The 13,660-nt window shown below is 38.9% G+C and overlaps 1 protein-coding gene across 1 annotated transcript in view; it reads left to right on the top strand.

The window, feature by feature from the left end:
• LOC144270092 (connector enhancer of kinase suppressor of ras 2-like) overlaps nucleotides 1-13,660 on the top strand; it is a 470,860-nt gene that overhangs the window by 192,371 nt on the left and 264,829 nt on the right. The window contains exon 7 of the mRNA XM_077826316.1: nucleotides 2,711-2,830. Within this exon, the coding sequence (XP_077682442.1) occupies nucleotides 2,711-2,830 (120 nt within the window). The remainder of the gene's footprint in view (nucleotides 1-2,710; nucleotides 2,831-13,660) is intronic.

Here is a 13,660-nt window from a genome sequence, read left to right as displayed (position 1 = left end):
TGCTATTACCTGGACAGCAGCTATAGTATCAATTCTTGATACCAGATCAAGACACCTACTGATACCATACTGAACAATACCAAAACACCTCTTCCTCTGTGCACAATAACTGCAGATACCTATGGTACCAATCTGAAAGTGGCTATTAGTTAAAAATAAAAACACCCTATGTGACACATGCTGAGTTGTATGTCTGGGGTTTAAAGTGATTTTGAGGAAGTGCTTTTCTTGTTAAGCCCCAGTGGTAGGATTTCAATAAATTGTTTATAAGAAAACTAAGTCTTGGGCAGCTTAAGTGCATATAGTTTCTCTCTGCAGCAGTTACTGAACTACCTGGAATATCAATTTTTTTCGGACAATTTTGTGGTGATGTTCAATCTAGCTTTCTGTGGTGGCATTAGCCCATCCGGAGAATGTGTCTGTTATTTTAATATAGCGTCATGACAAAAGCACAGGGATCTTAGATCCTATTGCTGGTGGTGTCTGACATGGATTTGAAAAATGACCATGTTCAAGTCACTTTAAATCTGTTTCTCACTCGACAGTGTCATCTCTAAAATGGGGTTAATACTTCTCACTCTCACAATGACTTGTTTGTAAAATGCTTTGAGATTTTTGACTAGAATGTGATATAAGAACAAAGTATCATCATTAATTATAATTTCTTGATGGTAGTTTGGAAAGGTGATCTGTTAGAAATGACAAAATTTGGAGCAAACTTAAGAAACCTTTTCCCCCTCTCTGTTTGCCTTTAATCTCGCCTTGTTTTTATCCAAAAGATGCGGCAACAGATGCGGGTACAGTTTGTATTATTGATAGTGCCAGACAGAGCATTATTTACTCTCTCATTATTGTCTCCTGGGTGTTCTCACACGACAAGTCCCATCCTTTGCAGTCCCAGCCTTTGCATCATTTATTATGGGCATCTGGTCTCTCTATTGTCTGTTGAGCTACTTTAGAGTGGCCAGGTATTTCTTATTATTTTATTTATTGCTCTTTAATATTTTTTCCTGATGTTAAAATTCTCCATTGATTGTAATTTCTGAACTTTGGTGGGGACTTGGTGAGCTATCATCATAATCTTGCTCATTGAGCACTTTTTCCTAACATGTATTCAGTTCTAATGTTTACTTACTAGATTTCTCACCTCACCCCCCCATTAAACATTGGTCAAGAGGAAACCTTAGATGTGTCTCCAAACAATGCAAAGGATTCAATGCGAATTGCTTCTGATATCTAGTCTGTATGTGTGGCATAAAAATAATTTTAAAGGGGAGCGGTGGGCTCGATTCTAAATGATAATTGTATAGGGGTACTACAGCATCAAAAAGTCAGGTTGGAACACAGCCACATGGCTAATACATCCATACTACAGATCCCAAGAAAGGGATATGCTTTGATTAAATTTTTATTCTACATGCCAGCCACATATGCATATGTAAAGTATCTGAATACATTTAATGTGTAGGGTATAGGTGTAGTGGACAATGCATATATTCCTCTTCAAGGCCCTGATCCAAAGCCGACTGAAGTCAATGGAAAAATGTGTTTTCTTCAGTGGCCGTTTGATAGAGGCTCAAATGCATAGTCAATAGGGAGCTGCATACATACATGTGATTTTGCACATGTTTCAACTGATACAGAGATCCAAATGCAACATCCAGTACTCCAGAGCTTTACCCTGGTTTCTAAATGAGTAAAGATGAAGTAATTCTGAACACTGTTTATGTATTTAGACAAAGGAGTTATTCACTGCTGCTTCTGCTTATATATGTAGTGTCAAATGGGATATTAGAATTCATCATGCATTTGAAAATATATGAAGTATAACTTCCCTTAAGGGATTTCACCACCATTTAATGTAATTAAATTAAATGACAGTGTAGTCCCTGAAGAAAAATGAGAGCACACAACAGAATTCCCACCAGAAGAGCATTCTGAAATGCATCTAAATGGATGGTTGCAAATTAAGTACAAATATTTTTAGGCATACTATGTCTGAAAGTAAAATTTAAAAAACATGAAAAAAATATGGGGACAAATCCCTTATTTTGGGCCCTTGTTTCAGGTGTCTGGGTTCTGTTTCCTTCTGTTGTTTTGTTTGACCTGGGACAAATAACTTTCATCCCTTTATCTCACTTCCCCATTCTGTGGAATGACCTCACTATGTTTTTGTATTGTGGAATTGACGCCTTAAATAAACACTTGACTTTATAAATTACCCTTCTCATTTGTTGGCCAAAAAAGTAATTAAATTAATGTGTAAAGTAATTACTATTTACATATTTTGCTTTAATTGAATCTGTGTTTAATAATGCCATGTACAGCAACAAGTAAAATCAAGTTTATCAGGCATGTTTGTTAGGGGTGGCTGCTTGAATGAATAAGGTGATTCAAGCACACATGCTTAGGTTATTACTTCACAAGAAGATTCCTTTGGGCTTCTGTGCTGTAAATTCACGATCACTTGTTATGGCATTGATAGGAATTTTATTTTCCCTGGCCCTCTTGTAGTTGGCCTTGTGATTAATATAGAACTTCAGCTCTGTGTTCTTATGACAGTACGAATGAAAAGCTACTGCTGCTCAAATATATATACCATGTAAAGTAAACATGATGTAAACAATATTGCCCTTGAACTGTGCTTTAATACCAACAGTTTGTCACTTCAACACAAGGGTTTATGATTATTTTTGTTTGCTTTTTCTAGTGTAAAACTTTGTCTGGAATCTGTGACCACATCATCTCTCTTTCATCTGACTCTCTGGTGTCTCAGTCAGCACACCTTGAAGTAGTTCACCTTACTAGCATTATGCCCAGTGAGGGCTTGGTAAGTAAGAATATAGCTAATTCCATTTGAATATTAAACTCAAGCATCTATCCTTTAGAGTGTTGTGTTTTGTTTTGTTTTTACTTGCCAAGAAACCAAAGTGCATTTGTTTTATGCAGTTTCCAGCTCTTTATACTAGTGCAAGCTTCAGCTGATTTCTAGAAGTGGTTTAACTACAGTCTTTATCTGTGTTAAAATAAAATAAAACATCTGCAGTACTTAAAGCAACAGACGTAACCAGAAAATGTACTGGCAGCAAAAGTAGAGCATTGTAATCTGTCGTGAGCTGTAATGTAGTTGTTTTGGACAACAGCAAAATTATTGATTTTATTTTTATGTATAAAAAATATTGGGCTCCAATATAGAAGTTAATCAGCTGCATAAAATAAATGTAAGAGATGGTGCTAGAAGTTTAAAGGAAAGTGATCATATTATTTTTCTTAATATTTAGTTAAAAGGCTTTTATGGATTTTACTTCAAATTTCAGCAAGATTACTTTATTAAAGAAGACCAAAACCAACCAACCAACCAACCAAAAAAACCCTGAAGATTTGTAGATGATGTTTACAGAACAGACATTGGGACAGATTCACCCATATGTGCAGCTGCATTGCACCATTCCACAGTTACGAATCAGCTGTAAATCCAGTTTATCTGGTCAGTTAAGCCAGGTCTGTAGCTATCTTACATCAACAGAGAAGCACAAAAGCAGTCAGAGTATACTAGTGAATCTGGCCCCATGTCTCTTTATAGAGATTGTATTATATTTCTCAGTTATAATCCACATTTCTTCCATTTCTGCTAATAATAAAATCTTAGTCTCTCAACATCTTTGCATTTTGAAACCTGATGCTGAGTAGTAATGATAACCTGCAGATTACATAATGTGATTATTGTGAAGGATGTGGGGCTGGTATATATTCATTTATGAATAATATATGGATATATTAGGTTATGAGAATGTTTGCTATATGGAGTTAATTCACTGTTTGCATGGACTGATTTAGTTAATAGTAGGGATCTTGGGAATCAAGCAGGAGGGTAAAACAATGAATCCAGATAAAACACCTCCTGGTTAACAGATTAGGAGGTTAAGAAACAATACCTGAGCTATTAGCTGTGAAGATGCTACTTCCAGGCTCCAGCCAAAGTTATACAGCTGTTTTACGAAGGCTGAGACCACACAGTTCAAAAGGATGTTAAACAGTTAAAAACCCTGTCAAATCCAGTCCTGCTGTGTAGACGCTGAGGCTATAGTCCGAGACCTAGTCTAAGAATGGGAAAATCACAGGCTTCCAAACCCACCCCCCACCCCCGCACACACACATGCACAGGACAGGTAAAGGCGACAGGTAAAGGCTAAAGATCTAACACCTGAGGGGCATGACTCAGAGAGACTTAAGTGCAGCTAGCCCAGTGACCATGACAATTATAATGCCCGAAAAAATTAATTGAAAAACTATATATAGAAGATACCTTATATTGCAATAATGAATTATTGGGAAGGAGACCATACTGGATATAGAAACATTGGCAGCAAGATGAGACCAATTAGCAGACCTCTGGTTGATTTAAGGGTCAGACAGGCTTATCTGACCGCATCTCTTGTGCGAGAAGGCTGCTTATATATCACATGGGTCCAGTTCATGTCCTATCTACAGGAGTGAGCAGGAGAGACCCATACAGTCTCAAGGTAGGTAATTCTGCTAATTAGTTGAGTCTACTCCAGTATCTGGCTACTAGTTTGCAGGCTAAGCCACCATTACTTTTTTTGTTAAATGCTTATTTCATGTAGATCTCTTAATGCTACTAAACAGCCATTCAGTTACTCTGTGGCTCCACTGTGCATTACTAGCTTTCTGCTGGGCCAAGATCTACTCTGTGCATTTCAGGCCACCCCTTTCCTTAGGGGGAATTCTTTAACAGCCAAGTTTTTCAAAGAAGATTCTTTAAAGTAATAATTTTAACTGGAAGTGTTTTTTGGATACATTGATGATCAGATTGACAGATATGTGCATATTTAATATTTCTCATTCCAAATAAAAATAAAGAACTACACCATTTGGAAGAACTCAGTGTTTTAAATTTTAAAATAAAAAGCATCTCCCCTCATATGGTAATAGTACACAATAGGGAATTTCGGCTGGATAGTTAGAGTTTTAAAGTATCACAAAAATACTTTTTGGTTCATTTTCATTGCAGAAATGTATTTTATAAGAAATTCACATCAGTGAATTGCTGCTGGTGTCACAAGTTGGTTATTTTCCAGTTGAAGTTAAATAAAAAGCTATTTTAAATAAGTATGATTCTTGTTACCAATGATTTTTGTAGAGGTCAGCATGGACTAACAAATTGGCTTTTTCACTTCTTGAAACCTGAATTCAAATCCTGATTTGGCAGTTTCATTATAATTCCTGTCATTTACCTAAATTATGCAGCCACCTCACAATATTATAGAATGGTAGTTTCTCGTGAGGAACTGTGCAAGTCTGAATTAACAAATAGCATATTTAAACCAAAATAATGCCAAAGATTTTTTTTTTTACAAATGTTATAAACAAAAAACACTTCACCCATCACTGAAATGCAGCCTTCTATATGGTGAAATCATTATTGGGCATAACAATACAATACATACTTTAGGGGAGAAGTTGAAGAATTCTGTAATCAAAACAGATAGTGAGAATATAGGTAGGTAAATTGGATTGTTGAGCTCATTTTGCCTAATTCTGAAGGCACTGGAATATTATAGGTTTGGAAACTTCAACATTCCTGGGTCCATATTCTTAGAAAAGATCAGAAAAAAGGAACAGTGAAAGAGCAGAAAGGAAAAATCCTTTACGAAAATATAATGAAAAATAGAGTAGAGAATAGATTACAAATTGTTGTTAGAATCTTTAAGTACATGATCACATCGTATTTTCCACAGGACCCCTGTCTCAGTCAATGCACGTATGCATGTGGATTCCCAGGCACTACTTACTACATACTAACCAAGTTCTGTACTGCAGTGAGTTACTGATTTCTTGATGGGCATTTTTATGGCACTCTTCACTGTAGTATCTGTATGCTTCACAGACAGTAATAAGTTTATCGTCACAACACCCTTGTGTGGTAAGGTGGTATTATTATCCCAGTTTTATAGGAAGGGAACTCAGGCACAGAGAGATTAAGGTTAAAATTGTCAAAAGTGTCCATTAATTTTGGATGCCCAGCTTGAGATGCTGAGGGCTTGATTTTGCAGAGTATTTTAAGTTTTTATAGACCTATTTAAAGCACAGCTTCTATTGATTTCAGTTGCAGCTGTGAGTGCTCAGCACTTCTGCAGATCTGACTCCAGGCATCTGAGCACCCAGAAAATTAGTGGTAATCTATGAAAAATATGTTTTGTGACTTGCTCAGCCTCTCTTAGGACCTCTGTCTCTGAGGCAGAGATGGAATTCTTTTTTCCAAGGTGACTCTGACACTTCGGGGGTTCACCCAGACCACTAAGAGTTTGTTCATTACCTGTCCTGTAACACAGGGTGTTTCTGTGCTGTGCAGCTTTGGCTCAGATTCCTGACACCAGCAGCCTGCTTACAGCACAATGACCTCACCCTGGCTTCCACCAACCTTGTTTTTCCTTGCAGGGTGACACCAACAGTTCTTCCAGCCTTGAGTCTCTCCAAAATCATCTCCCCTGCAGTGCTCAGCTCCTCTCACTATAGTTCCTTATCAATTTCCCTGCTCCTTTAAAGAGACAGTACACAGCACCAGTCCAGGCTGAGGATTTTATCCTTCAGTTTGAAACACTGCACTTCTTCTTCGTATGGCTGATGTAGATGTGGAGCAACAACTATAATTTTCTATTTAGATGATTAAGCCAGACAATTGCATGAGGAGTAGCGGAGTGTAACGCTGTGATGCCTCTTTCATATTTGAGAACCAGCCATTGAGTCATTACGTGTTCCATTGTCTGTTCTGGGTGACCACAGTCCCACACTGGAGAGTTTTTAATTTTCCATTTGTGCATCAAGTAGCACTGCCCTGAGATGGCTGTATAATAAAACAAGGTTAAATTAATAAGGAACAGATATTTAAGTGATAGCAAGTAGAAGGAATTGAGATAGAGATGGTTACAAACAAACCAAAGTAAAATTATTATTCTAAAACTAAAACCTAGCTTAACAAACCAGAGTTTTTTGTTCAACATAGATTTCTCATGACAATTGTTCTTCCAGCATGGCTGGTCAGTTCTTAGCCAGGGTCCAATACAGACCTTAAAGCGCTTGGTTTCTTTGTCTCTTCAGGTGAAGGATGCCAAAATGGCTTTTTCTCTTTGCTCAGATCCTCAAAGTTTTTTGTGTCTCTTCTCAAAGACAAGAAGCCCTCCTGAAGCCTCAGCTTGCTATGTCCACCAGAGATCTGATGCCAGGTTAATTTTTGCAGTCTCCTCCCCCAGTAGTTAGGTGGCTGCCTTCCCCATTCGCTAATGTGATGGCTTTAACTTTTATGTAAATGTACTTCTATTGCATCTTCTCAATTTACATAGGAGACCCTTTCAAGCAGGCAGGACCACATTCCTTTGTCTAGGGCAGAGTGACTTAAGACATTTTAAGAACATATTTCCAGCACATATTTATAACTTTTCATATATATCATCCATACATACACCACACAATAATATTAACAGCCCAGTGTGTTACCCAGTTCATATGTGATTCCCTACATGACACCTTGTAGATACAGATTATGACAACAGTGAGTTAGAGTACACTCAGCTGCTCAGGCCTGCTGAGGCTCAGTGCTAGACACCAGAGAGCCCTCTGCATTGGGGGTGCTCTCAGGGACACAGTGATGTTCAACTGTATTAACCATGAGACTATCCTTTCTCTTCCTGCAGTCCTCTGCCCCTTTCCCTAAAGGGCTTTCAACTTCTGCACCAAATGAGACAGGGGTCCTACAGACAACAGCCTCCTTCACAACACAGCCCTGATTTATCCCCAGAGCAGGTCCATGCTGTGCACTGAATGAGGCAGGGGTTGTGGGAAAAATAGCATGTGCTCATGTAATTAAAAGATAGTGTCATAATGCACATTCACAAGGAAGCTGAACAAGACTCACAGACTTTAAGGTCAGAAGGGACCATCATGATTATCTAGTGTGACCTCCTGCACATTGCAGGCCCCAGAACCTCACCCACCCACTTCTATAATAGACCCCTAATCTTTGGCTGAGTTACTGAAGTCCTCAAATTATGGTTTAAAGCAGGGATGGCCAACCTGTGGCTCAGGAGCCACATGCGGCTCTTCAGAAGTTAATATGCGGCTACTTGTATAGCACCGACTCCGGGGCTGGAGCTACAAGTGCCAACTTTCCAATAGGTGTTCACTGCTCAACCCCTCGCTTGCCACGGTCTCTGCCCCCACTCCACCCCTTTCCTTCCCCTCCCCATAGCCTGCCCTGCCCTCGCTCCTTCCCCTCCCTCCCAGAGTGTCCTGCACACCACGAAACAGCTGATCAGGAGGAGCAGGGAGGGGGAAGCACTGATCGGCGGGGCTGCTGATGTATTACTGTGGCTCTTTGGCAATGCACAGTGGTAAATTCTGGCTCCTTCTCAGGCTCAGGTTGGCCACCCGTGGTTTAAAGACTTCAGGGGTCAATAGGCACTTTAATTCTGGTATTTCCTAACTTTTGAGTACTTGACTTTACAACCTTAATGTTCTTTTAACATAGTTCTTTTAAAAGAAATTTCCTACACTTCTTAAAAAAAGCAAACTGAAAAAGAAGTGTTCTCATTTGGAGCCATATTGCCTCCTTCTGGGTCACCAACGGAGTTGGAGCTTTTAGATCCACAGCATAGACATTTACCACTTGAAATATTGGAGTAACTGTAGTAAGCTCTGTGGGGTTTTTTCCTTCTAAATGATATTTAGCAAGAGAGACTTTTTAATGGATGTGCTTTTTTGTTAATATAAACCTGTTTTTGTAGTATTTTAATACTCTGACGTGTGTAAGGGGAAGAGTATTTTAAAAATATACATATCATAAAATCCCGTTTTGCTAGCTTTTTCTTAGCAAAGGTATTCCTCATATATAATGCAATTGGAGAATGGCTTGGTGGTAATTAACTAGCTAGCACTGTGAAGAAGCTGTCTCTAGTTTCTGGATCAATTTTTTAAAGATGGCATTTGCAATTCCCATTTTAGGAATTATGCATCTAACTGGAGTTCTCCTCCTGCAAACACATTTTTCTTCCCAATTTTCTTGACCACTAAATTGTCAGCAACCTGAAGCCATATTTTACATTGTCAATAAAATTACACCGTTGTCTGCTGATTTGGGGCAAAGAGCCAGTCATCTTCTGCCTCTCCCCATGATGGTTCCTTCACTGCCAGCTTCACTTTCTCAGAGGTTAGGGGTCTATTACAGGAGTGGGAGGGTGAGGTTTTGTGGCCTGCAATGTGCAGGAGGTCCGACTAGGTGATCATGATGGTTCCGTCTGGCCTTAAAATCCATGAGACTATGAGGGTGAGACCAGGCACTAAAACTGGGACCAGGGAGAGCCTCTCCTATGCTGAGTGACCACTCCTCTGGCTCGCACCCTGGAAGCATGGAGGAGGAGACTGTCTGATTTGAATAAACAAGGGGAAAAAGCTAGACTGGGAAATGAGTAGATTGGAAAAAGTTGTCTAGTGAGCTTGGGAATGGCTCGGCAATGAAAATGGGATGGTGATCCAGTCAGGGGGAGTGGAGACTGGGAACTGGTGGGCATGGGGAGGATGTGACTTGTTGATTGGTGGGGGCTGAAACTTGAAGCCTGTGAGGGAAATGACAGAGGGGGTTGGAAACACTGAAATTGGATGAGAGTTGGCACTGGGTAGGCAAGGGGAATGGGAGTGGAACCAGGGATGGGGAAGAGACAGAATTAGGACAGGGACAGGTTCGGGGGGGGGGGGGGGGGATGGGACACAAGGACTCAAGCTTGGGGAGGACAGGCAGAAGAGACTGTGCCCAAAACAGTAAATTATCCTTCAGAACCTGAAATGGAACCATTAGGAAAGGAATAGATATTATGACATTTTCTATGTTATTATCACTATATAAATCCATGGTACACCCACACCTTGAACACTGCATGCAGTTCTGGTTGTCCCATCTCAAAAAAAGATATATTAGAATTGGAAAAGGTATAGAGAAAGGCAACAACAATTATTAAGGGTATGGAACAGCTTCCATATGAGGAGAGATTAAAAAGACTGGGACTTTTCAGCTTGAAAAAGAGACAACTAAAGGGGGATATGAAAGAGGTCTATAAAATCTTGAATGGTGTGAAGAAAGTAAATAAGGAAGTGTTATTTATCCTTCACATTACAGAAGAAGTGGGGGGTCACCAAATGAAATTAATAGGCAGCAGGTTTAAAACAAACAAAAGGAAGTACTTCCTCACACAACACACAGGCACCCTGTGGAACTTGTTGCCAGGGAATGTTGTGAAGGCCACAAGTATAACAGGTTTCAAAAAAGAATTTGATAAGTTCGTGGAGGATAGGTCAATCAATGGCTATTAGCCAAGATGTTCAGGGATGTAACCCCATGCTCTGGGTGTCCCTAGTCTGAGTGCCAGAAGCTGAGAGTGGACATCAGGGCATGATGGATCACTTGATGATTGCCTGTTTGGTTCATTCCCTCTGAAGCACCTGGCATTGGCTGCTGTTGTAAGACAGGATACTGGGCTAGATGAATCATTGGTCTGACCCAGTATGGCTATTCTTATGTAAATGGAAGTCAAGATTCTTGAGTACCACCATTCTTCTATGGGCAACTTGTGGGCTTCATCCCCATCTGTTGCTGGTCTGCACAAAGGATGACAACCTACTGTGTTAGCAGTTACTCAGTTAGCTCAGTGTCAGAGGTTTGTATGGTGGATCCAACTCTGCTGATAACTCATGTGGGTGTCAATATGCTACATGATATTTTTTTCCAGTTTTGATATTTTAAAAAACAAACAAACATGGGAAACAATATATACAAAAGCTACATTAAAAAAACATTTTTAAGGTTGCAAAGTCAAGCACCCAAAAGTTAGGAAATAGCAGAATTAAGGTTACTTATGCAACCTTAATTTGTCATCCATGTGCATATACATTATGATTTCAAGAGCAGTGTAAGAAGGCCTTAGTGTGAATGAGGGCATCATAACAGTTTATATTTTGTTTGTTTATGTTTATATCTATCTATCTCAAGCCCCAAATGAATAGTTGGGAGACAAGCAGACTTTCTGAAAAATTTATCAAGCCTGCTTCTTCATTTTTATTGGATCTGAAATCTCTCAATCCACACCAGAGGCCCCCAACAATCCATCCAGCAAAGCCAGGGAACACCAGACTTAACAATCCTTATAGATCTATGAAAAAACCCAAGCCTAGCAGAAACATGTTCTATGGGATTTTAGGCTCTGCTGGAGGGCACTACTTACAGATCTAAATGCTAGTTTTGGAGCATTTTGTTTTCCTGGAGCACAGGTTCAAAGCTATGGAGGATTTGCTCAGTTCTGCATTCCTCAAAGGTTAATAAACTGAACTCCAAGCTGTTTACAGTAGATTTTCAGGCAAAATCTCAACTATAAAGTACTGTCTGCTCTCTGTGGACATTAATGAGCCCATGATGCATTTTGAAAGAACAGGGATTTGCGCCAGTGTCATATGAATATTCCCTTCCTGTTACTGCTGTGAAGCGTCCTCTATTCTGTAAGGATGTGATGTTGCTTCCATTAAAATGCATAACAAAACTTCTATTAACTGTAATAATGCAGGACTGGGTGCCCTCTGTATGAAATTTATAAAGTGTTTTAAGATGAATGTTTTTCTGTATAAATGTAAAATATTATTGCAGTACACTCAATTTTAGGTTACTGAGTCAATATGGCTTCTTTAAACCTTGCTTACAGTAGAAACATTTTACAAAGAATTTCCACCATTGTTCACACTTCTTCAACTCCAGAAGTATTAGCAAGAGTTACAGTGAGATCTACAAAACAAGCAAGGTCGGTGGGGAAGGATGCTTGATGGTTCAATTGCTCAACTATCATATTTCATTAATACTATATTTTGGCATGGTATATATAGGTATTAATTGTAAGAATTTTTTTAGAAATATATTTCTATTTTAACTAGGCTTCTTCATTATAGAATGTGCTTTATGTGGGAACATCTCAGTGGTAAAGCAGTGATAAACTCAATGAAAACAGATGGCCTGTTACATCTAGAGCAAGGTCCAGCTGTTCTGCCTAATTCTACCTATGAATGTCAGTTTAACTAGGTGCTTTTTATTGGGTTTACAACATGTTAACAGAAGGTTTCTCAGCAGTTCTGGAGTCCTTTAAAAAAAGAAGTGCCTGAACACAGGGCAGTCAGAAACCCTCGGAGGGAGCAAGCAGGGGGGCTCCTGCAGGAGGCCCATGGGAGCAAAGAATGACTCCCTGTGGAGACCACTTCTTCCTTGCCTTCTCACTAACTGTGTTCGGCTCCTGCTTCCCACATAGGACAGAAAGGAGCCACCTGTCCCAGGACCAGTAGAAGTACTGGAACACTGTGGCTCGTTAAAAAAGCACCGGCACAGAATTTCAGTGTGTTATGGCATGATTCAAGCACTGTGTCTAAGAGACCAAAAATTTTGCAGTCATATACAAACTTTCAAATGGAGCTACACTCAGAGCCAAAGGTAGATTATTCTGCTTTTAGTAGATAGTGGAAAGAAAATTCTCTCTGAAAATCTTTTGTTTATCTCTGGCACACTTTAGGATCCACGTTATAAACAGGAAGTTTGGAGGCTTGGGCTAAACATATTTCAGTATCGTTTAAAATTGAATTTAGAAGTTCAATTCTTCCTCTTTACAAAACTTGATTTAAAATAATGCAGCGCAATCCCTAAAGTGTATTGCCTTAAATTGTCCTTTAGAAACAATATATTTCTAATTCTCAGTGTCATTTTACACTGAAGGGTAAATTACCTTTTAAGGATCTTCCTACCAGAGAGAGCAGCCGAGAGCTGAATTGAACTCTGTGTTCACTGCATAACAGGACAGACAAACACTGACCGTCTGCATATCAAGGACAGGGTATTTCATGAAAAATGTTTATAGTACTGCAAAGGGTGATTTGAAGTGCCATCTTTTAAGTGGAACACATTTGACAATACATGCCCCGGACAAAAGAAAGAGACAATTACTACAAAAAAGTGCTGATATTTTTCAGTGTTCTAGTCAAAACTTTCTCCCCAATGGAAAAATACAGTTGCACCTATCACATTCTACATACCAAAGTATGTAAAAAAAGAAAAACTGAATAAAAAGAGGAGTCTTTTATGGCTTTACTAAATGAAAGTCCTTGTTGTCATAGGCGTGTAATTTGTAAAGTGTATAAGCTGAAAATGGCTGTGAACTTAAACATTGAACAGTAACAGACCATGAATCCCAGGGATTATTGAACCTGGTGATGTTCTAAACAAAAAGAGCTCTCAACCATGTTTGTAGCTGTTTCTATCACGGACTCAACAGACATTCTAGGCTTCAGAGAGACATATACAGTGACAATCCTAGAATCTTATTATGTAGATAAATAGGTACCATGTATTACTATACACAAACTTATAAAAATAGATTGCCATGATAAAAGTGTTGTTCTTTGTAGTTTAATTTTATTCACATTTGTATTATTATTTCTGAAGTACAATTTTAAAAATTCTCTTTGTCTTCACATATTGTGATAATAATTTTCAAAAACAGGTGCAAGCTCATTTTTCTTTTGTGGAGACAAGGGATCAAAACTTTTTATAATACAGCCTCATTTC

Source organism: Eretmochelys imbricata, chromosome 9 (genome assembly GCF_965152235.1).
Source record: "Eretmochelys imbricata isolate rEreImb1 chromosome 9, rEreImb1.hap1, whole genome shotgun sequence".
In the NCBI taxonomy this organism is placed as follows: Eukaryota; Metazoa; Chordata; order Testudines; family Cheloniidae; genus Eretmochelys; species Eretmochelys imbricata.
Note: the sequence above shows the minus strand (reverse complement) of the source record. Positions and strands in the feature narration are given on the sequence as shown.